General features: G+C 31.8%; 1 protein-coding gene across 1 annotated transcript; it reads right to left on the bottom strand.

Annotated features, from left to right (window-relative positions):
* Positions 1-15,423: 15,423 nt before the first annotated feature.
* On the bottom strand, positions 15,424-17,379 carry LOC142548917 (GDSL esterase/lipase At1g29670-like). Its single transcript, XM_075657557.1, has 5 exons — positions 17,062-17,379; positions 16,834-16,958; positions 16,165-16,407; positions 15,838-16,085; positions 15,424-15,765 (listed from the first exon to the last, which is right to left on the bottom strand). The coding sequence occupies exons 1-4, from the start codon at positions 17,315-17,317 to the stop codon at positions 15,993-15,995; spliced, it is 717 nt and encodes a 238-aa protein (XP_075513672.1). The 5' UTR covers positions 17,318-17,379; the 3' UTR covers positions 15,424-15,765; positions 15,838-15,992.
* Positions 17,380-22,937: the final 5,558 nt, after the last annotated feature.

Genomic DNA, 22,937 nt, shown 5'->3' with positions numbered 1-22,937 from the left:
AAATCAATTTTGGAGTAGATAAATTTAATAAGATAAATAAAATAAAATTTGTTTCTAATATAACATACAATATTGCATAATTTATAATTTAAAATTCAAATAAGACATCCTAAGGGACAAAAATTATAAATTGGATGCTTTTGACATAAATATATCATACATTAACTTTTTCAAATTATGAAAATCTCGAATTGCATGCATTGGGTGTCAAATATTTCTCATTATTGAGGGTAATATACATGTTTATTGAGAGTAATTTAATGTCCATTTGAAACTCTTTTGAATCTTTCTCTTTTAATTTTCTTGTGCTCTCTTATTTGAATTTTTAAGAAGACAATTCAAGATATACGATATGCATATGGTTTTGGAAGAAAACTACAATGCATTAATTCTTTCAAATTAAGGTAGTTTCGAAATAATATGTATTTGATATAAAAAATTATGATTATTAAATGGTAAATTAATGTCCATTACTCAACCAATTTTATTTTTAGAAAATTAAATAGACTAATTAAATATTATATTTTTTTAATAAGTAATTTGGACAGTAAATTACTTAAAATAGTAAAATTACCTCATAATTGATACTGAACATTGCAATCATTTGTATTTTAAATTTATTTATACAATATTTACTAAAACTGAGTGATATAATCAATGAAATTTTTTTAATATAGTTTATATTTTCAATATAGTTGGTTTTAATTTGAGTAATTTGAGTAAAAAAATAAAAAACATATAATATATAAATTACATTTGAATTAATATAAAAATTAATTAAATTTAAAATTGAATTAATTGAATCGATATAATCAATGCAAACAATAATTGAAGTGATCATTTATTGCAGTGCACATATGTCAATATTGATGATAAATCTTTCCTTTTTTAGAAATGACATTTTGGCGGAAAATTACTATTTTTGACAAAAACTCTGCTTTTATATATATACTAGCATTTCACCCGTGCGATGCACGGAGTGATGATTTATATAATTAATGATTAAAATTAGTAAGTTGTAATGTTTGTATAATTATTTAAAATAATTAATATAATTGATATATTTAAACTTTAGTTATTATTATAAAAAATTATCATATCAAAATATTTATATCATTTGAGATAACACTCAAATGATGATAACAATATTTTGTCATTAAATTGACTTATTTATTTTGTTTAAGTGTAACTGTTATTAATAAATAAAAAATAAAAAATTATTTAAAAAATCATATATTATTTGTTTATCAAAATTTTAAATAATAAATAAATATTTTTTAAAAAATTAAATTTTTATGTTACTTATTTAGATGAATAAATTTATTTAATTTTTTAAAATGTTAAAAATATTTAAATCAAATTTTTATTAAGATACATATATTAAAGTTCTATTAAGATATATAATAATAATAACATTTCACATGCAGTTAATATACCAAAAATTAATGACATTTTTTAAAATAGTTGAAAAACTTAATATTATATTAAAATTTGATATTTTATTTAATATGATATAGAGTAGTAAAAATCAACTCTATAAAAATAACACACAACTTAAAAACATAATTGGAATTAAATAGAATGATATAATCAATGCAAATACTTAAATATAGTTTATCTTTTCAAAGAATATCAAATTTAAATTTAAATTTTAAAAAATAAAATGAAAAAAAATCACATTTCATTACATATTTATTTCTTATTTATTTCAAATATTTAATATGATAGATCAATATATTAATAATTATCAACTATTTTTCTTTTATAGCATATTAGTGTTGGCGGAAACTTTTTAAATAAAACAAAAACTATGTTTATATATATATGACATTATTTGAGAATGTTTTTCACTCTTTTCATAATCGGACGCTTGATTATTTCATATATGTGTGAACCCCATAAAATAAAGAAAATATAAATAATACATCTATATCAAAAAAATAAAATATATGGAAAAAATTTGTAGCCACTTGGTAATAAAAATAATAAGTTACATTTAAATTGATATAAAAATAATAAAATTCAAATTTGAATTAGTAAAAAAATTGATATAATCAATGCAAATAATAATTGAAGTTATCATTTATTGCAGTACACCTATTTCGAGATTCATTATATCTATATATTTTTTTTTTAGCATTGTCATTTTGACGGGAACTTGCTATTTTAAGCAAAATTCTGCTTTTTTATATATATAGATATAGATTTGGACATGAAATTACTTAAAATAGTTGAGTAAAAAAAATAAAAAACATATAATACATAAATTACATTTGAATTAATATAAAAATTAATTAAATTCAAAATTGAATTTAATGAATTGAAATAATCAATGCAAACAATAATTGAGATGATCATTTATTGCATTACATATATGTCAATATTCATGATATATCTTTCTTTTTTTAGAAATGATATTTTGGCGGGAAATTACTATTTTTGGCAAAAACTCTGCTTTTATATATATATAGATTAATTGTTTGCCTGTCCGAATTTAATTAATAAAAAGTGAAATTCCTCCCAATATAAAACTCAATCAATTGTGTAATAATGAACACCATAAAGTAGTTTAAATGACAACAAAATTACGGGCCCAAATAAATAAATTGCATGACCCCTCAATACTTTAAAAAATTTATTATTAATAAATATATGATAAAATAATTTCATTTACATATGTACAATGACATGTGTCCATCAGGATTCCAGAATGATCTCTCCTGTCATAATTATTACCTATCACAAAATTTCAATTTTTCGAAATTTTTTGTTTCTATATTTCTCACGCTCAAACATAAAATTTTAGAAAAATAACGTATAGACCACAGATCACAAAAGAGCGAAAATGACGATCTAACAAGAAACTAGTAGCTCTACTATTTGAAAATCTGGATCGTGATAAGATTTTTGGAAAGATTCAATTACATGTATTTAAATGTTTGTATTTTCTGTTTCCTCTTGACGTTCATTTGGATGATATAGTTGGATAGGGTTGTATTGTTCCTCATGGGTATGCTCAGTGTACTTGTATTTACTTTTGATATATGAAATGAATTTTATCGATAAAAAAAGGAAAGAAACAATTAGTTTAATTAAAAGACACGCTTCTATTTTATCGCATGTTACCGAAGGCTAGTTATAAAAAGTCATACACATATGCCGCAAAGAGTAGTATCAGAATCTATATCTGATGATGATACCGTTGCGATAGAGTCGTAATCCCGTCACTTAATATGCCGTCCCAAAATCTAAAATTCTGAATCCGCCCATGGGAATAGCTAATATTTTTCCCTTTTTTTCCGAAATCAATTGACCCAATAACTGAAAAAATAAATACCAAGTTATAATCAAGTAACACAACTTAAAATTTTAATATTTCGATCAACAAAATCAATATATAACCTCTATAAAGAAAAATGTTATCCACAAAAAACAACTTAGTATTTTAAATATAGCATTTTTTTTAAAATCCTATTGCATAATATCCATCACTATTGCAGTCGTTTATGAAATTATTTTTTTACACGATGCATTTATTATTAATTAATTAATGTTGAAATTTTTAGTGTAAATTCAGTGCAAACTATTAATGACAAAAACTTGTATGAGACGGTCTCACGAGTCGTATTTTATGATACAGATATTTTATTTGGGTCATCCATGAAAAAAATATTACTTTTTATGCTAAGAGATTGTGAATATCGGTAGGATTGACCCGTCTCACAGATAAAGATTCGTGAGACCGTCTCACAAGAGACCTACTCACTATTAATTAGAGAAATAAGTTCTTTTGAAACTGAAATAAAATATAAAAACATTGAAGGTAACTATTTACATAAGGTATTTTAAGATCATTGGCGTAGCCAGAAATTCAATACTACCGGGATTAAATTTTTTTTTTACAAAATAAAAAATTATACTTACCAATTAACATTATAACAATTAGATTTTTGGACTAAAATCTTGATTTTGGTTTCCTGTCTTTATTTTTCTATTTGCACCAAATACAAAATTTTAACTTTTTCGTCTTTTAAGCTAGCTGAGCTAAATACAAATTTGGACCAAAATCCCATTATAAAAAAATTAAAAATAGAAAGGCCCACCCGCGTTGGCTCCGCTCTTGTTTAAAAAGAATGACATAAAAATAAACCAAGAGAACAATATAATTATTATGTTGGGCTTAGTCCTCATACTTTCGTACTAAAACAATTTGGTCCTCAAACATTTTTACTCAACACTTTTGTTCCTAAAGTTTTAAAAATATAACAAAATTAGTCCTCACTTTTCATTTTATGTTTAAATATAATGATAAGGACTAAACTGAGATATTTATTATATATGTGAAGAAAACTTTATATTATTTTGGTATATAAATTATTAGTAAAAAAACTTAGATAAACAAATCAAAATTAATTAAAATTTGTAGTTAAAAAATTATACAAATTTATAAATAAAAAATTATAAACGATGGATTATTTTTATCAAAAAAATTTCATAATTAGTTCACATACAAAATTTTGATTTTTTATAAATAAAAATTTAATTTTGCTTAAATATTAATGTAATTTTTTTTTGAAGATAAAGAGTGCTAAAACTTACAAACCTAATAAAATTATGATGCTAGCTTTTGATTATTTTTAAATCAAGTAATCAGGATCATATTTAAAATAAAAGATTAATTAGTTAATACAAAGATATTGAATACATTTTTAAATTTTATTTTAGGAAATTATTACAGGACCCATTAAGAAATGTGTATATTAAAATATTTCTATGGTATTTTGATCTTGAAAACATATTCGACTATTTTTTTTTTATGTATAAACCCAAGATACTAAAGTATATATTTTTCGTTTAAATAAAAATTATAATAAATTTTATTTACATATAATAATATTATAAAAAAATAAAAATACATTTATGTTGTAGATATGTGATTATTTATGTTCTTTATTTTTTCATAATATTTTTGTAATTAATGTTTATTCATTCTTGTCCCTAGAATTTAATAAATATAATAAATTAGTCCCCACAATTATGTTTAACCATAAATTAAAGGCAAATACTAATTGTGTTACAATTTCAAAGTTTAAGGAGTAAACATGTTAAGTTGATATGTTTAAAACCAAATATATTTTAGTATGAAAGTACGAGGACTACAAATATATTTTCCCTTAATTATATACATTTAAACCACAATTCTTTGGAATTCAGACAAGACTGTCGGAGCAATATGGTCCACTTTTTGCAAGAAAACTCGATAGATACTTCGCCCCGTTCGCCAGTGTTCGTCCCTCGCTCTGTTGGTCATCATTTCGATACGTTTTTGCATTAAGGCACGCCCTATACCCTCTTTTTTCTCATCGATCACACTACGGTGTGCAGGATGAATGCTCTTGCATGATATTTTATCGATCTATCATTATGCATTGAGTTTATATAGCTTTTACATGAAAAATATGGGATTTCTTCACTTGCATCTCATGTTTCTTTGACATGGTTGAAGGGTTGCCACGTTCGATGGTTAGGGGTCATGTCACGACAGGCTTGAAGGTGTTTAGATGTCAAGATCAGGTCTGGAACGCGTCATGGAAGAGGGCCGATCGGATTTCTTGGAGTTGGTTCGGTTGGGACTAGATCGAGAGATAGGCGTGAGCAGCAGTGCAAAGGTTGTTCCAAGCCTTGGACCAGAACCTGATGGGTCTGAGCTATGGCCCAGGGTAGCTCGAACACCGCTGGTCGTGGTCCAAGGGCCGATCGAGGGAGATAAATTGAAGGGTGCTCGGCTTTGGTGGTTTCGGGGAAAGCTGGTGCAACCGCGTCAATGGGATTGTAGCCGTGGGTTGGTCAGTCCAGGAGAGGGTCCACGGCTTGGTCTTGGTCCTAGGGTGGTCTAGTTCGGGCTGGTCCGATCTAGTGTGAGCTAGGTTCGAATATTTGAGGGTTAGGTGCACTAGGGTTTGGTGATGGATAAAGGAAAAATTTTTCAGCAACCATATGGTCTTTTTCGAGGGTCTTAGGTGGTCTGAAACAAGGGGTTTAGGGCTGGTCATGTAGGTTCAAGTCATAGTTTAAGTTGGGAAAAGTTTGGTTGAATTTCGGGTTGATTCGGGTTAAAACCAGGACCTCTGTCCAAGTTTTAAAACGAATCGTATAAGCTATTGAATGAGCTCAATTTTACGTCCAAGAAAGGATTATAAATATGATCTGAGGTGTTTCAAAAAGTTTGGTTGGCTTTGGATCGAAATTTTGAGGTCCAGGGGTAAAATGGTCGAGTAGGGTTTCTTGGGGGCAAAATGGTCATTTTACACTCGGTTCGGGTTAGCAGTTCTGGCAGCGTTCTGATAACAAAATTACATGTTTCAAATATATATGTTATCATGAACGTGACTTTTTTTATGGAAATACTGAAAAATACATTGCATGCTTGGTTTTAAGAAAATGTACGTATATGCATTATCTTTATAAGTAGTGATACAATGACATGTTTTTTAAAGAAGGGAGTTGGTTGTGACTAATATGAAATGAACATGAACATGTAAGCCCAAGGCTCAGTGGATGGGTAAAACTGTCGCTGATGTCCCCACCTCTAAGTACCGCGGTTATACGTAGATGGATCCGTCGATTAGAGCTGATACAAAAGTCACAACTAATGATCTGAATTCAATTAAATAAAATGAACACGTATATGATTACATGTTGAGATATGTTTAGAATGTGTTTACATTATGTTATGATTATGTTCATGCTTTCAAGATCATGAAGTTTATGTTAATTACAGTACTTTTCACTATTGCATGTTATGTATGTGTACTTGCTATCACGGTTCAGGTGTGTTGAGTTTTTAGACTCACTAGGTGTGATTGATGCAGGTGAGGATGATGAGGTTGAGACTGGAGGCGTCGAAAACTGAGTAGGCGGAGCTGAGAATGCACATGATGACCCGAGGAACTTGCATTTTCCGCACTCTATGTTTTGAGTTAGGGATGATACATTGTGTTTTTACGTTTCGTATCTATTCATGTTGAGGATTTGATAGGATTTCGAATATTGCATTAAAGTTCTTTTAAAACAGTAGCATGGGAATTTAATGATATTTATATTTTTATTTGACAGCAGTATTTTTATTCAGTAGTTGGATGACTTTTCAAATGCTAGATCGACAGCTCTGATATCGTGCATGTGTTTGTTTATTTCGAAAATCGCTTTTTTTAAAAAAATTAGCAGTGTTTTAGTAGTAAACGTTACATATCTTTTGCCTAATTGAAACTCCTAGCACACTCCCAATTGTAGGCCGCAACCTCACAAGCAGCATATTGTTTAATGTCTCATATACAAAGACTACAAACACATTGTTTTACGTCTTTGTGTGAAAACTCGCTCAACTAATCTTTGAATTTCAACTCTCTTGTATATGTGTGAGTGATTGTGTTTGAAGAATTTATCATTTACAATATATATCTCAAATATATCATCACACAAGAGCTTGTGCTCTCAACTAGCATATTTCTTCATGCTAACTATCCATGCTTTGAATCTTCTTAAAAAGCTCTACTGTGATCTTCAAGATGTTGTATTCATAGGTCCCAACACTGATATATACGTTAGACACAAGAATATGACCGTTTGAAAAGTTTCTGTACTGTTTTTGAAATTGCAACGGTCAAATTCACTTTGCTGGCATTTTTCCGAACTTAAACTGGTCAACTTTCGTCAACTGGTCAATTGGTTCAGTTCAACCGGTCAGCTGTTCAATTGATTCAGTTTCAGCTGGTCCGGTTCAGTTCAGTTCTGGTCTGCTTAACTGGTCCGATCCAATTCAATTTCAGCCGGTGTGCTGAAATCAGCCTTGCTGATTTCAGTTTGTGCAAAATCAATGATTTCATCATCATTTATCAGCATCTTAAGCTTCGATTGCTGATTTCAGTTTGTGAAAAATCAGTGATTTCATCATCATTTATCAGCATCTTAAGCTTCGATTCAAATTTTGACTTCTGAAGATGAATTTTATATCAACGTCTTACCTTTCTAACGCATACTGAATCGCTTCATTCAAATAACCGAGCTGAGAGATATGACCAAAATACCGCAACTGCTCATACCAAACTGATTGCTGTTTTCGAGCAATCATTTTGGTAATTAAGCGATCAGTTAGATCTAGATAACATCTGAATTTGCCCAACTGATGTGAAGTAAATCTTGTTTCAAATTGAGTTTTCTAATCAATCAAGTTGGCGGATTGTCATTTGAATCATCCAGTTGAGAGATATCATCAAAATAGCGACACTCGCCAGAAATTCGGTTTGGCTAAATTCAGTTTCAGTTTCCTTTTTGTGTTTGCAACTTCACACGTGATTAAATATGTTAGAAGTACAGTAACAAGTTTTGTTAACATCAAAATCAAGATTGCGAACATAAAATGTTCCAACATTCTTTTATTCCTTTGAATGTCATAGGACTTGTTCACTATCCGAAGTGTATGATCTACCAGAAAAGACGATGACATGGCAATAAAGTCTGTATTTGAAAACGGATGCAAGATTAAAAAAGACGTCTATTGTTAGAACCCAAATTTTTGGGCATGTAATTATTTGTTTAAATATAGACATGTATAAGAATTTATTTTCGACTTATGATATTATCGTAAAAATAATAAATTCGAAAATATTAAATAATACATGGTATTTGAAATTTTGAGCCAATAAATATATGAAATTCAAAATCCAGTGCAAGATACACGATCAATTAAGACTGGATATCCACCTAATTAGAAGAAAATATTACATGCAAGACAATTTTTCTTAACAGAGAAGCATCTCAATATTTATGGAAGGATTATCTCGAAATTGTGGAAAGAGCATCTCCAAATTAGGGAATGATATCAATCGAATTGTGGTAAGATTTTTACCACCTCTCTATAAATAAGATAAGCTTTCAGTCAAAATTTACACCTCAATTTTGAGTTTTCTCTCTATTTTCGAAATTTTCTCTCCAAAATTCTCCTGCAGTCATCAAAGTTCTGTCCAAGTTCAGAAAATTATTTCTCTCGCTCAATTGCTCAGAATCCGATCTCCACCGTTCAGAATATGCTTTCATATGTTTTGAATAATTTATCCAAATTTCAGCCAACTTCAACGATTAGTATTTCTTTTATAGCATTCACAAGAAAATTGCTCAGATTTTAGACGAGAACAACATACCTATGATTTTTTGTCCATAAGCAGGTTAAAACGACTTCCAAACTCGATCTCCACCGTTCATAATTTATTTGATGTACTTGTGAATGTACTGTAAAAGTCTAAGCCCGATCCAACGAATAAGGAGCAAGAAATTTTACAAGGCGGCTAATTTTTCAGTAGATGTGCTGCTGTATTTTCGAAGTATCGGTTGCATGATTAGTCTATGGCTTCCGAGTTCTTCACATTTTCTTCCAGATCTAAGGTAAGTGGGCTTGTTTTAAAATAATTTTTATATGAATTATTTCGTTTTTGAAAGTTTTGGTCGAGCACCGTTATTCTGTTTCTACCCCTTCTTGATACGATTATCGTATGTTTTATGTTTTGACACTATGAGGATTCAAATTTGATATAGGTGGGAATCCCAATATGCATGATATATTTATGGCCCTTACACGATGGGATTTTAACTGTTATACGGCTTCGTCTCCTTAGAGGAGTAAAAATTAGGGACTGATATCAGTAAATCATGGAAAGTATAGGAATCTCAGTGCCTTGGCCAAAATTATGCTTATGGTTATGATGATGAAATGTTATGAGAATCATGTTATACATGATATGATATGTGGTTTTCAAAATTCATGTGTATTTGTTATGTATGTGCTCAAACGGTCCTCGCTACTGAGTGACGATCATATCACTCACCTTTTACTCTACACTCCCCAGAAAAGTCAGAAGAGGAAATCGATGAAGATGAACAAGACCAGTTTTGGGGCTGATATTAAGATGAATCAATAAGTTTATTTTAGTTTTCCCTTAGTCATTTGTAAACGCTTACGCATATTTTTATCATTTTAAGAATCTACATTGTAACAACAATTTTATGATTGATTATAAGTAATAAACTGGTTTTGGTTTATACTGTACTACGAGGCTTGTAAAACAATGCCGGTGTCGACTAACTCGATCTCGAGACGTGACATCTATTGAAATCATAGCCTGTAAATAGGCCAGTAAGACAAGCTTTAAAGTCTCTGTGAAAAATCCTTCCTCACAATCAAATCTTTTCGAGTTCAAATTATTCTTTGAGAGCCCAACTGATCGAAGCAAGCATACACTGATAGTTTGGAATATGATAATTTAAAGATCAATTTGTGAGTAGATCTCTTTCTGAAATACTTGTAATTAAGAGTAATAAATCTTACCGATAATTTGATTAAAGAGTAAATTTATTAAGAGTTTAATTTAGTCAGTGGTAAATCGTACAGAAATGAGTGATTTCAAAATGTTGTAATTACTAAAGTCTTTTAGTGCAATCCTTGTGCAAGGAAGAAGTGACGGCTTATGACTGTTGAATTTTTTGAACATCCATAAACAAACTTGTATAATTTATATTTCAGTCAGCCTATCTATTTTTACTTTCATTTGATAGCCCAACTGATTTTTACCTTAAGTCATTTTGTGTTCAAACATTTTCAGTTAGTCTATTTCATAAACCGTTGGCTTACTGATATCCGACTAACAAGAATTTCATTTTAGCATTGCTAATCCAAATGAAATATTTTTTGAATTTGTTGAGATTGTGTCTTCATCACTATCTAAATTAATCTTCGATCCTAACACAACCCTTGAGCAAGCTAATGAAAAAAACGTGAAGGAAGAAATAAAATAAGGAATTTTCTTGACTAAATATGAAATAAGAACAGTCATCTTGTGTTAGCAACAAATGTTCCATCGGTGCGTGAGAGGCGAGTGAAAAGTTAGTTTGAAACTAAAACAAATAAAATAATAGAGCAAGAAAACTTATGAATATGAGAGGTTTAAATATCAAGATCTCATTGAGACCTAGTAAAAACAAGGATGTTCAATATTTTGCAAGTGAGTTGTGTCGTTTAGAGAAGAGTCTTTCATCGTAAGGATTAGCTTGAGCAAGTGGATTATTTTTCTTCTTGAATGATCATACTCTTAACGTGTACTAAATACTTGTGTTACATATGCTTGCACCTATCTCTATTTATATAAAATTTTATGATAAGATATATATTGATGCCTCATTTTTTAAAAAAAAATTACATAATACTTTTATTTCATAAAATGTACATATAAGAAATAAACTAAAATTAGGTATGATTATATTTTTTGACTCACAACTGATATGTTTTTCGTTTTCAGTAATGTTTTTAATTTTTAGTAATGTTTTTGGTCGAATTACAATCTTAGTTAACTTATTTGCATTTTATTTCAATGTTAGGTCTATTTTATCAGAATGCTAACATATGTCGGTAACTAATATGTTTATACCATAATATGGGTTAATGAAATCTTACAACGTAGGTACTGCCCTCATTCTACATCTGATGGTTCTGACCTCACGTAAAAATATTTTTTATGCAACGATGGTCGTTTGATTTAACATGAGGGTAACACCATTAAGACATATTGAACTAAACTGATAAAATGATGACGTGATATCAAAACTATCGACATAACACATGATACCGCGGACCAGTGGCGGAACCAGGAATCCGATTATACACGGGCTAGAATTTTAAACTCTAAAATCTTTTAATATTTTAAATTGATCTACCCGGACTAATATCAAATTTATCCAAAATTATAAAAAAAATTACATATAAATTTTTTTGGAACAGCCCGTGTGATTGATAGTGTGCCTCCGCCCCTGCCGCGGACGTATGCAATGTACGTCTTCAATGTCACATCAACGTTTCACTTAAAGATTAAATTGAAAAAAATACAAATTAATTTGTTAAAACTGAAATTAACTGAGTACAAGATTTAAAAAAAAAATGGTGAACATTATATATTCGTTTTACGTGTGTGCCATGTGCCATATATTTAAAGAACAATTTTGATCAGAAACTTAAATTGCAATTGGAGGTATTATACCAAATGAGATACAGCTAGCCTAGCATATTAATCACCCTACTTGACTTTTGCAAGGTGTTTTTGAGCAATTTAAATCCCAGGCTTATGCATGCGAGGAATCTATATATAGTTCTAAAATCTTTTTATATTTAGTACTCGATAAATAAATTAATTAGACAAAAACTTGTGTGAGACGCTCTCACAGGTCGTATTTTGTGAGACAGATGTCACGACCCGGGACGGAGATTAGTTGACACTGGCGTTGCTCTCAAATTCACATTCGAAAACAACAAGCCTTAGAAGTACAGAATTCAGAAACTAGTCTTTTATTCATAATACTGAATATTCAATGTCTGATACAACTCAATTAATAATGTTTTACAGCGGAAATGTAAAACCAGAAATACAATGTCTGAACAGATGCATCAGAATATAAAATATAAACTAGAACTGATAAACAACGGTCTTCTTCACCAGCCCCAAAATTGAATCTGCTCTTCTTTTTCTAACTTTTCTTCCTCGTTCTTATCTGAGATGGGTTTGGTGAGTGAGTGATATGGTTGTCACTCAGTAAGCAGGGGCGGGAATAACTCTCAGTTTTCGAAATCGTTTTCAACAGAAACAGTAATACAATAATATACAGAAACTCGTATTTTCAGATCAGAAATCAGGTTTTAAAAGACATTAATTTTGGATTATATGTTCCAAAATATCATATTCATAAGTTTTTTTTATTATTATTATTAAGAAAGAAAGTTTCCGTTGGCAACAAGCAAGATAACCTTATCCACAAGTCTTGCAATCACATATTTAAGAATAAAAAGATATTAATGAATATATTATATGGTGTGTCAGATAAATAAAACTATGTTATTATTAACTTACAAAAATATATTTTACATAAAAAGTAAAAAAATTTAATGGATGTTTCAAACAAGAGATATATCTCACAAAATACGACCGATGAAACCGTCTCACACAAGTTTTTGTCATTTAATTAATAAAATATATATTTAAATTCGATTCGAAAAAGTTGGAACATAATAAAGTTTGGCTCAAATTTGATAAATTTAAATACAAATAAAATATTTTTCGAACCAACTTAAAAAATTATCAAGCTTAATCTAAACTTTATTTTAAAAGAAATCTAAAAATAAGGAGAGGACTTTACGTAAAAAAAATCACATTTCACACTAAAAATCACATGTTCACTTTTTTGCAAGTGAGTTGTGTCGTTTAGAGAAGAGTCTTTCATCGTAAGGATTAGTTTGAGCAAGTGGATTATTTTTCTTCTTGAATGATCATACTCTTAACGTGTACTAAATACTTGTGTTACATATGCTTGCACCTATGTCTATTTATATAAAATTTTATGATAAGATATATATTGATGCCTCATTTTTTTAAAAAAAATTACATAATACTTTTATTTCATAAAACTTACATATAAGAAATAAACTAAAATCAGGTAAGATTATATTTTTTGACTCACAACTGGTATGTTTTCTATTTTTAGTAATGTTTTTCATTTTTAATAATGTTTTCGGTCGAATTACAATCTTAGTTAACTTATTTGCATTTTATTTCAATATTAGATCTATTTTATCATAACGCTAATATGATATACCATAATATGGGTTAATGAAATCTTACAACTCGGGTATTGCCCTCATTCAACATTTGATGGTTCTGATCTCACGTAAAAATATTTTTTATGCAAAGACAGTCGTTTGATTTAATATGAGGGTAATATCCTTAAGACATATTGAACTAAACTGATAAAACGATGATGTGATATCAAAACTGTCGATATAACACGTGATATAACAGACATATTCAATGTACGTGTTTAATGTCACATCACCATTTTACTTAAAGATTAAATTGAAAAAATACAAATTAATTTGTTAAAACTGTAAATTAACTGAGTACATGATAAAAAAAAATAATGAAATGGTGAACATTATATATTCGTTGTACGTGTGTGTCATGTGCCATTTAAAGAATAATTTTGATCAGAAACCTAAATTGCAATTGGAGGTATTATACCAAATGAGATACAGCTAGCCTAGCATATTAATCACCCTACTTGACTTTTGCAAGGCGTTTTTGAGCAAGTTAAATCCGAGGCTTATGCATGCGAGGAATCAATATATAGTTCTAAAATCTTTTTATATTTAGTACTCTATAAATAAATTAATTAGACAAAAACTTGTGTGAGACGGTCTCACGAGTCGTATTTTGTGAGACATATATCTTATTTGGGTCATCATGAAAAGTATTACTTTTTATGCTAAGAGTATTATTTTTTATTGTGAATATCGGTAGAGTTGATCCGTTTCACGTATAAAGATTCGTGAGACCGTCTCATAAGAAACTACTCAATTAATTAACTGAAAATTTGAAACGAGATGGGCTCTCCACCCTCGTCTACGGCATTTATGATTTTGATAAATTAAGCACATGTGACTATTAAAAGAATATTATTATTATTATTATTATTATTATTATTATTATTATTATCTGGATTCCCCATTAACTTTGAAACACGTATAACATTAATTAATAAGTTTGTTGAGCAGGTGATGGTGTTGGTATATTTGAGTTAATTGATTAATGTTACGTGAAAATGTCTGTCTATATATACATACCTTCAAAGCAAGTAGCGTTCGAATTGATAGAATATGTGAGCACTTCGTCAGTGTGATTTATTTAGCTATCGTGATTTGCAGGTTATGCATTAATTATTTTATTCCATGCATATAGAAAAATAGCTGTTGCGAGTTTTCACGTAATCCAAACAAATAAAAAATAAAATAAAACTACATCCATTCAAATAATAATGTGTGAGGTGATATTTTTGTTGGGTTAATTTTTTTATTTGTTTATCAAAAAAACTAAAAAATATTGGTTAGAGATATTAAAGATATGGAGAAGATAATTGTTTGAATATATTTTGAGATTTGTTGGAGATATGATTAAGATATTTTATGACATTATCTTGAAGATATGATGAAAGCTTTTAAAAGATAATGTGTATATTGAATATGATGATATCTTCTATATAAAAAAATTGCTCATTCATTTTAAATATTGTCTAGTGTGACCATATGTGGTTGAGGGAGGGAACGAGCTTTAATCGTTACGTTATTCTTAGAGAGTATCCTTCGTAAGCGAATTTTTGCGAAGACCCAGTAGATGTAGGTCGGTTGGATCGAACCACGTTAAAATGGTCTGTTTTCAGTTTTTTTATTAAGTGGGCTAATAAAAAAAAAAGAGGAGAGAAAGCTGGATCAAACATAATGGTTATTTGTGTGCACCAGATATTTAATATCAAGAAGAGATCCATTAATCATCCATCTCTAAATTAAAATGTATTATTCAAGTTTACCACACAACTTTAAAATTTATTCACTTACTGATCCAAATACTTGGACAATTATTTAAGATTACATGTAGTTGTGTGTGCGTGAGTGTGCGCGATGAATTTACTGCTGAGCAAGGTTCTTAATGTTGAATGGATATGCATCCGTTGTTATAATGGAACTGTATACTCTGGTTGCTACTAAGCTATTTATTGTCTCTGTGGTATGATAGTTGTCGAAGAAAACATACAGATCCCTGTTTATACACGGAGCTTGGTTAGGAACACACACTCCTGCCGATGTTACTGCACAACATGGAGTACCGGAAACGAAAGTACCTGCATATATTAACTTCAAAATTTAATATACAAATATAAGAAATATATATATATGATTATTCGTGCACGTACTTAAAGAAGCGAGGATGGAGATTAAAATGCCGCTCATGTTTATGTATGTAAATTTTGCGCCAGTTAGATTGGCATTGAGGTTGTCCACCAGAGGCTTCAACCTGTTGTTGAATAGTTGGGCGTAGTTGCTCACGTAATTGACGCATCCGGACGCGTTAGCTGGAAACATTGCCCGCACTTGAGGGATGCAGCCTACTGGCGGAACACCGTAGATTGCAACCTTTTCTTGCCCCGCTAGTGTACAAGGCCTGGTAATCACGAGTTAATTTATATATTTTGAACAAAATGTTAACCACACATTTAATTTTGGAGAAATCATGTACGTACCTTGAGTTGGGTAGTGTATTGTTGAATCAAGAGTGCTGCAAACTGATCTGGTGTAAGTGATGCAGTTTCTGGGTAATTTTGCGGCTGTATATAATTGTTAACATAGTCATTGCTCCCCATTTCCACTATATACAAGCACTTGTTGAGGTAGTCTTGGACTTGAGTACTTGGGCCAAGTAAAGACGACAAACCAGAGATTGTTGTCTGATGATTCGATAATCTGTTCATGCTGATCCGGTCACCCTATCCAAAACATATATATATAGAAAAATAATCAATAATCGGTTTCCCCAATGTTAATAGTCCTACATCGGTCGGATAAAATTCATGTAAGTTGCATATATGGTCTTGGACAATCCTCCCCATTGAGCTAGCTTTTGGGTTGAGTTAGGTCTCAGTTCCAATTTTAACATAGTACGGAGACATGTTATAATATTAACATAGTATCAGATATAGGTTCCACCATTATGTGTTGGACTGTCAAAGGCCACTCATTCTACCCGATCATTTGTAAATTTCACGTTCCAAATGTTCATTCTTGAGGTTTTGGACAATCTTCTTGAGCTAGCTTTTGGGATTGAGTTAAGACCAAATTATAATCTTAACAACTATATATAATTATTGGTGAAAATTATTGAATCACATCTGACAAAATATAATAATAATTACCAGTGCTCTTGATGTATCGTCGAGGATTCCTGCTCCGGCGGACGCATAATTGACTCCTTTCGCAATAGCAGAACCTGTAGCTGTTGCGAAAGGCGGGATGGAATTATTAAATCCTAGCAACTGAGCTGCAACCATGACCAGATTATGCAATATCATTAGCCACGTCCATTCGATCGATAAACATTAATACAATATTTATAGAATATTATATATGAGAAGAAATAGAACTGATAAAATCGGGGGTATTTCTCCCGTTGCTAAATCTTCCAGTCGGACCAGCGAAGAAATCAATCCCGTAGGGTGGATAATTTGACTTCAGCACAGTGTTGAGCATATTATTGTTTCCATTATCAGTTAATGAAGCTCCGAAGAAAAACAGGCATGGGACTTGCTGTTGGGCGCCATGAGTAAATACATGGGATGTCATGAAAAAGTATATTACAAAAATCGCAACCAATTTCGGATTAGTATTAATACGAGCCATCGAAGAATTAATTTATTGGGTAGAAAATTAGTTGGAGATGGAGATATGGTTCAGAAAACTTTCATTAGCTAGATGGCTATATATAGAAGTTTCACCTTAATGCTAATGTGAACTGACACATCAAGAAACTTCAAAGCTCGTTAAAAATGAGATTTGAATCTAGCTTAACTCCAAAAACTAGATCAACGAAAGAGAATTGTCCAATTCCATATGTACAACTCTCAGTAACTATATCCAACCGATATTGGATATCTTAACACACACTCAAGTCCAGAAATGAACAATACGTTAATGAATGACTCAATTATGGACAGTCCAATACATCACAACGAATCTATGCTCAGATATCATGTTAATAATGAGACTTTGATTTAACTCACCCTATAAGCTAGCTAAAGAGATGATTGTTCAAGTCTATGTATGCAGCTCTCACGAACTCTATCCAAGTTGAGATACATATATGAATTTAGACAATCCTCTTTGAGCAAGCCAAAAAGAAAAAAAAATTAAAATTAATATCAAAACCAAACTTTCATTCTTTAATTGCACGATACACAAGCAGACAACTCACGCGACCAATTTGGGTATTTCCACGAAAGGGACTAAAGTGGAATCAATGCTACTCAAGGGCAGAAAGTGAAACTTAATTTTCGTTCATTGAAATGTACATTTTATCGCAGATGTAGCATAGCTAGTTATAAGGGAAATGGCGCCATTGTCAATAGTTTTGAAGTCGCTGTCTCATGTGCTATGGTCTATCAATAATGTAGCTATATCTTTCTCTAGACATGGCCACGTGCCGGATTCGGTCCGGGTGGAGAAAATCCCGACCTTTAACCGGTCCGCCTTAGCTGGTTACGGTCCAGGTCACAAAACCAGGGTTTGATTCTGGGTACTATTAACCGCCGTTTCGGGTCCGGTTCGATTCTTTTATTTTTTAAAAAAAAATATTTCTTTAATTTTTTTGTTTAAAAAAACATTTAAAGTGAAAAAATAAATTAAAAAAAAGTTTGCAAAATTGAAAAAACTCTTTCAAATATTTTGTTATTTCAATAAAAAATTTAATATATTTCTTCGATTAAAATTATATTACATTTCAACTTTCAACATATCATATAAAATATATATTACACAATTAAGAAGTTCTCATGCATCAAGATGTTGATGTTGTGCCGCTTGATCTAGTTGACCAGGCGAGCCGTAAAAGAGTAGCGGCAGATCTTAAATAGTAATATTTAAAAATATGACCGATACATATGAATTCTATATATAAATCAGTTAGAAAACTTTTAAATCTCTCTGGAACTCTTGAAAAAGATTATGCAATCCCAACTGATCAAAACAAACACACGCCGATAAGTTATTATAAGATCAATTGAGGATCGATTTTTGCTTATAAATTTCATTGTGAAATCCTTAATGCTCATTTCGAATAAGATTGGAGTATAATAAGCTATTTTGTTCAAATAGTTTCAGTCAACCTATTTTCGGATAGTTTTCAATATTGACTTACTGAGAAAAAAACTCACAGGAATTTCATTTAAGTGTTGCTAATCCAACCGAAATATTTTCAAATTGTTGAGATTGTTTATTCATCTATCTGTAAATTAATCTCCGATCCTAATAAAAAATCTGGAAGTTAATTTCGTTATTAGATTCTAACTCGATCAGTTTGGTTGATATTTTTTTCATAAGTATTTGAATTTTTTATTGTTGATATGAATACTTCTCTCACAAACTAATATTATCTAATTAATTATTTCTATTTTGGAGATTGAGGTTGCATTTGGATGTAAGGGTTTTATTTGGTGAAAAAGATTTGATTTCAGTATGGATTTGACGAATGAATTTCAAATTACAAGCATCTTGAGAGTATTTAAAATTCATCACAGTTAGTAAATTACTTTGTCACGCCCCGGGACGGTGGTTGGTTGACACCGGCGTTGCTCTCAAATTTACATTCGAAACCAACAAGCCTCAGAAGTACAAAATTCAGAAACAAGTCTTTTCTTCATAATAATCGTTGTCTGATACAAATGTTTTACAGTGAAAATGTAAAACCAGAAAATACGATGTCTGAACAGATGCAGCGGAATATAAAATATAAATCAAAACTACGAACAACGATCTTCATCACCAGCCCCAAAACTGAAGTTGCTCCTCTTCTTCTAACAACTCTTCCTCGTTCTTATCTGAGATGGGTTTGGTGGGTGAGTGATATGATTGTCACTCAGTAAGCGGGGGCGGGAATAACTCCCAGTTTTCAAAAACCATTTTACAGAAACAGTAATACAATAATGTACAGAAAAATTCTTATTTTCAGGACAGTAATCAGAATTCAGAGATCACAGGTTTCAGAACAGAAATCAGAATTAGTAAGCACTGAACACGTTAGTGAATTTCATGGCTAAACTGATATCAGTCCCCTATATGTTCTCTCCTCTAAGGGGTGAGGCCAGAATCAGAATCAGAATTCAGAAATGTTCAGAATATATATTCTTACCATTAGTTCACTAGGGAGTATCAGTGCTTCAAAATCATATATCAGAAATCAAACATACAGAAACTGAACTTTAAAACAAAATTATCAAACGGATTTCAAGATATTTATATATAAGCCCACTTACTGTAATTTTCTAGAGTTTTTCGGTTGAAGTCTGAAAATCTGCTTGCCTCGCTACTGGATTTTACAGTTTCGAAAAATGCACTCTCTTAGCTCTAATTTCAAGTGATAACTCAAGATTTTGGTAACATCAATTCAGAGATTGATGGTGCTATTTATAGGCCAAAATCTGACTGTTAGCCTTCCAATTAATGACCATAATCTTCCATTAACAGCCTTTATTCCATGTTAAATGCTTCAGTTACAAGTCCTGAGCAGAACCAGTAGCTATCTGCTAGAATCTCGCTACTGAACTCTTCTGCTGCTGGATTCTGTTTGCTGGATTTTTTCTGCTGGATTTTTGTCTGCTGGAAAAATACCATCTTCTGAAATCTAAGTTGCTGCTACTACTGGAATTTCATGTTCTCACATCCCTCCCTCCTTATGAGAAGTTTCGTCCTCGAAACTTGGCTATGCATGATCTTCAAAGAGATAAGGGTATTGTGCTCGCATTTTTTCTTCCAACTCCCAAGTAGCTTCTCTTTCGGTATGGTTGGACCATTGTACTTTGACATATGAAATAGTTCGTCGCCTCAGTACTTGGTCTTTGAAATCTACAATTCGAATCGGAATTTCTTCGTACTTCACCTCTTCATTTAGATTGCTCTCAACCAGAAGTAGTCCAGCTTCCAGAATGTGATTTGGATCAAAAATATATCTCCTCAGCTGCGAGACGTGGAATACATTGTGAATGCTTGACATGTCGGGTGGAAGTGCTAATCTATAAGCAAGTGTTCCCACTTTCTCAAGAATTTCAAATGGTCTGACGTATCTGGGATTCAGTTTTCCAGCCTTACTGAATCGAATTACACCCTTCATGGGTGACACTTTCACATATGCCTTTTCTCCAACTTCAAATTCAACGGGTCGTTTTTTCTGATCAGCCCAGCTTTTCTGTCGATCTTGTGCAGCTTTTAATCTCTCCTTGATCAAAGCGACTTTATCCACTGTTTCTTGGATCATCTCGGGTCCAACAATGGCTTTTTCCCCTACCTCATCCCAATACAGTGGCGATCGACACTTTTGTCCATACAGAGCTTCGTATGGTGCCATTTCAATACTGATGTGGTAACTATTATTGTACGCGAACTCAATTAAGGGCAGATGTTCGCTTCAATTACCACTGAAATCTAGAGCACATGCTCTCAGCATATCCTCTAGAGTTTGGATGTCCTCTCTGTTTGGCCATCGGTCTGAGGGTGATATGTCGTACTAAGAGTAACCTTAGTCCCCATAGCTTGTTGAAAGCTCTTCCAAAATCGAGATGTAAATCTAGGATCTCTATCTGATAGTATGCTAGCTGGTACTCCATGTAATCGCACGATCTCGTTCATGTACAAGGTGGCTAGCTTGTCCAAATTATAATTCATGCAGACAGGTAATAAATGCGCAAATTTTGTGAGTCTATCTACGATTACCCATATTCCGTCATGACCTTGTCTCGTCTTTGGTAAACCCACTACGAAATCCATAGAAATATGCTCTCATTTTCATTCTGGAATTTCTAGAGGTTGCAGAAGTTCTCCAGGTCTTTGGTGCTCTGCCTTGACTTGTTGGCACACGTGACACTTGGTAACAAATGTCGCAACATCCTTTTTCATTCTACTCCACCAAAAATTCTTCTTCATGTCTTTGTACATCTTGGTACTGCCAGGATGTACTGAAAATTTTGACTTATGTGCTTCTGACATTACTTCTTGTCGAAGGTTATCGATGTCTGGTACGCACAATCTTCCTTTCATTCACAAGATTCCTTTGTTGTCCATAACAAAGTCTGGTGATTTTCCTTCTTTAGCTTGCTCTTTCAGTTTCACCAAAGCGGAATCTCTATCTTGACTTATCTTGATAGTCTCTCGAAGGCATGGTTGTGCTGAAAGTGATGTCAGGATCATCTTACTCATATTCTTTCGACTTAAAGCATCTGCTACCTTGTTGTCTTTGCCTGGGTGGTAGCTTATCGTCAAGTCGTAATCCTTCATGAGTTCAATCAATCGCCTCTGCCTCATGTTTAACTCTTTCTGAGTGAACAAGTACTTGAGGCTTTGATGATCGGTGAATATTTCACATCTAGCACCATATAAACAGTGTTTCCAAATCTTGAGTGCAAATACCTCTGCTGCTAGCTCGAGGTCATGTGTTGGGTAATTCTGTTCATACGTCTTCAACTGTCTCGATGCGTATGCAATCACCCTTCCCTCTTGCATGAGTACACATCCTAAACCTTCTTTAGATGCATCACTGTAGATGGTGAAGTCTTTGCCTTCAGTTGGCAATACTAACACCGGAGTTGAGATAGGCTTCTTCTTCAAAGTCTCGAAGCTTTGCTCACATTTTTCACTCCATTGAAACTTGAGTTCTTCTGTGTGAGCTTGGTGAGGGGTAAGGCTATTGAAGAGAATCCTTCAACAAATTTTCGATAATAGCCTGCTAGTCCCAAGAAGCTTCGAATTTCTGTCACATTCTTTGGTCTAGGTCAATCTGAGATTGCTTCTACTTTCTTAGGGTCCACAGATACTCCTGCTGCTGATATTATGTGTCCCAAGAATGTGACGCTCTCTAGCCAAAATTCGCATTTCTTGAACTTGGCGTACAGTTCCTTTTCTCTCAGTGTCTGGAGGGTGAGACGAAGATGTTCTTTGTGGTCTTCTTCACTTGACGAATACACTAGAATGTCGTCGATGAATACCACAACAACTTGTCAAGAAATGGTTTAAACACTCTATTCATGAGATCCATGAATACTGCCGGAGCATTTGTTAATCCGAACGGCAACACCATGAACTCATAATGTCCATACCTTGTTCGGAAGGCTGTCTTCGGAATATCGTCCGTCTTGACCTTGAGTTGGTGGTAGCCTGACCTTAAGTCGAGCTTGGAAAAGACCGTATCTCCCTTGAGTTGGTCAAACAAGTCATCTATTCTTGGAAGCGGGTACTTGTTTTTGATTGTGATCTTATT

Source organism: Primulina tabacum, chromosome 6 (genome assembly GCF_025594145.1).
Source record: "Primulina tabacum isolate GXHZ01 chromosome 6, ASM2559414v2, whole genome shotgun sequence".
NCBI classification, from domain to species: Eukaryota; Viridiplantae; Streptophyta; class Magnoliopsida; order Lamiales; family Gesneriaceae; genus Primulina; species Primulina tabacum.
The sequence above is the reverse complement of the archived record's forward strand: the minus strand, read 5'-3'. Positions and strand labels throughout refer to the sequence as shown.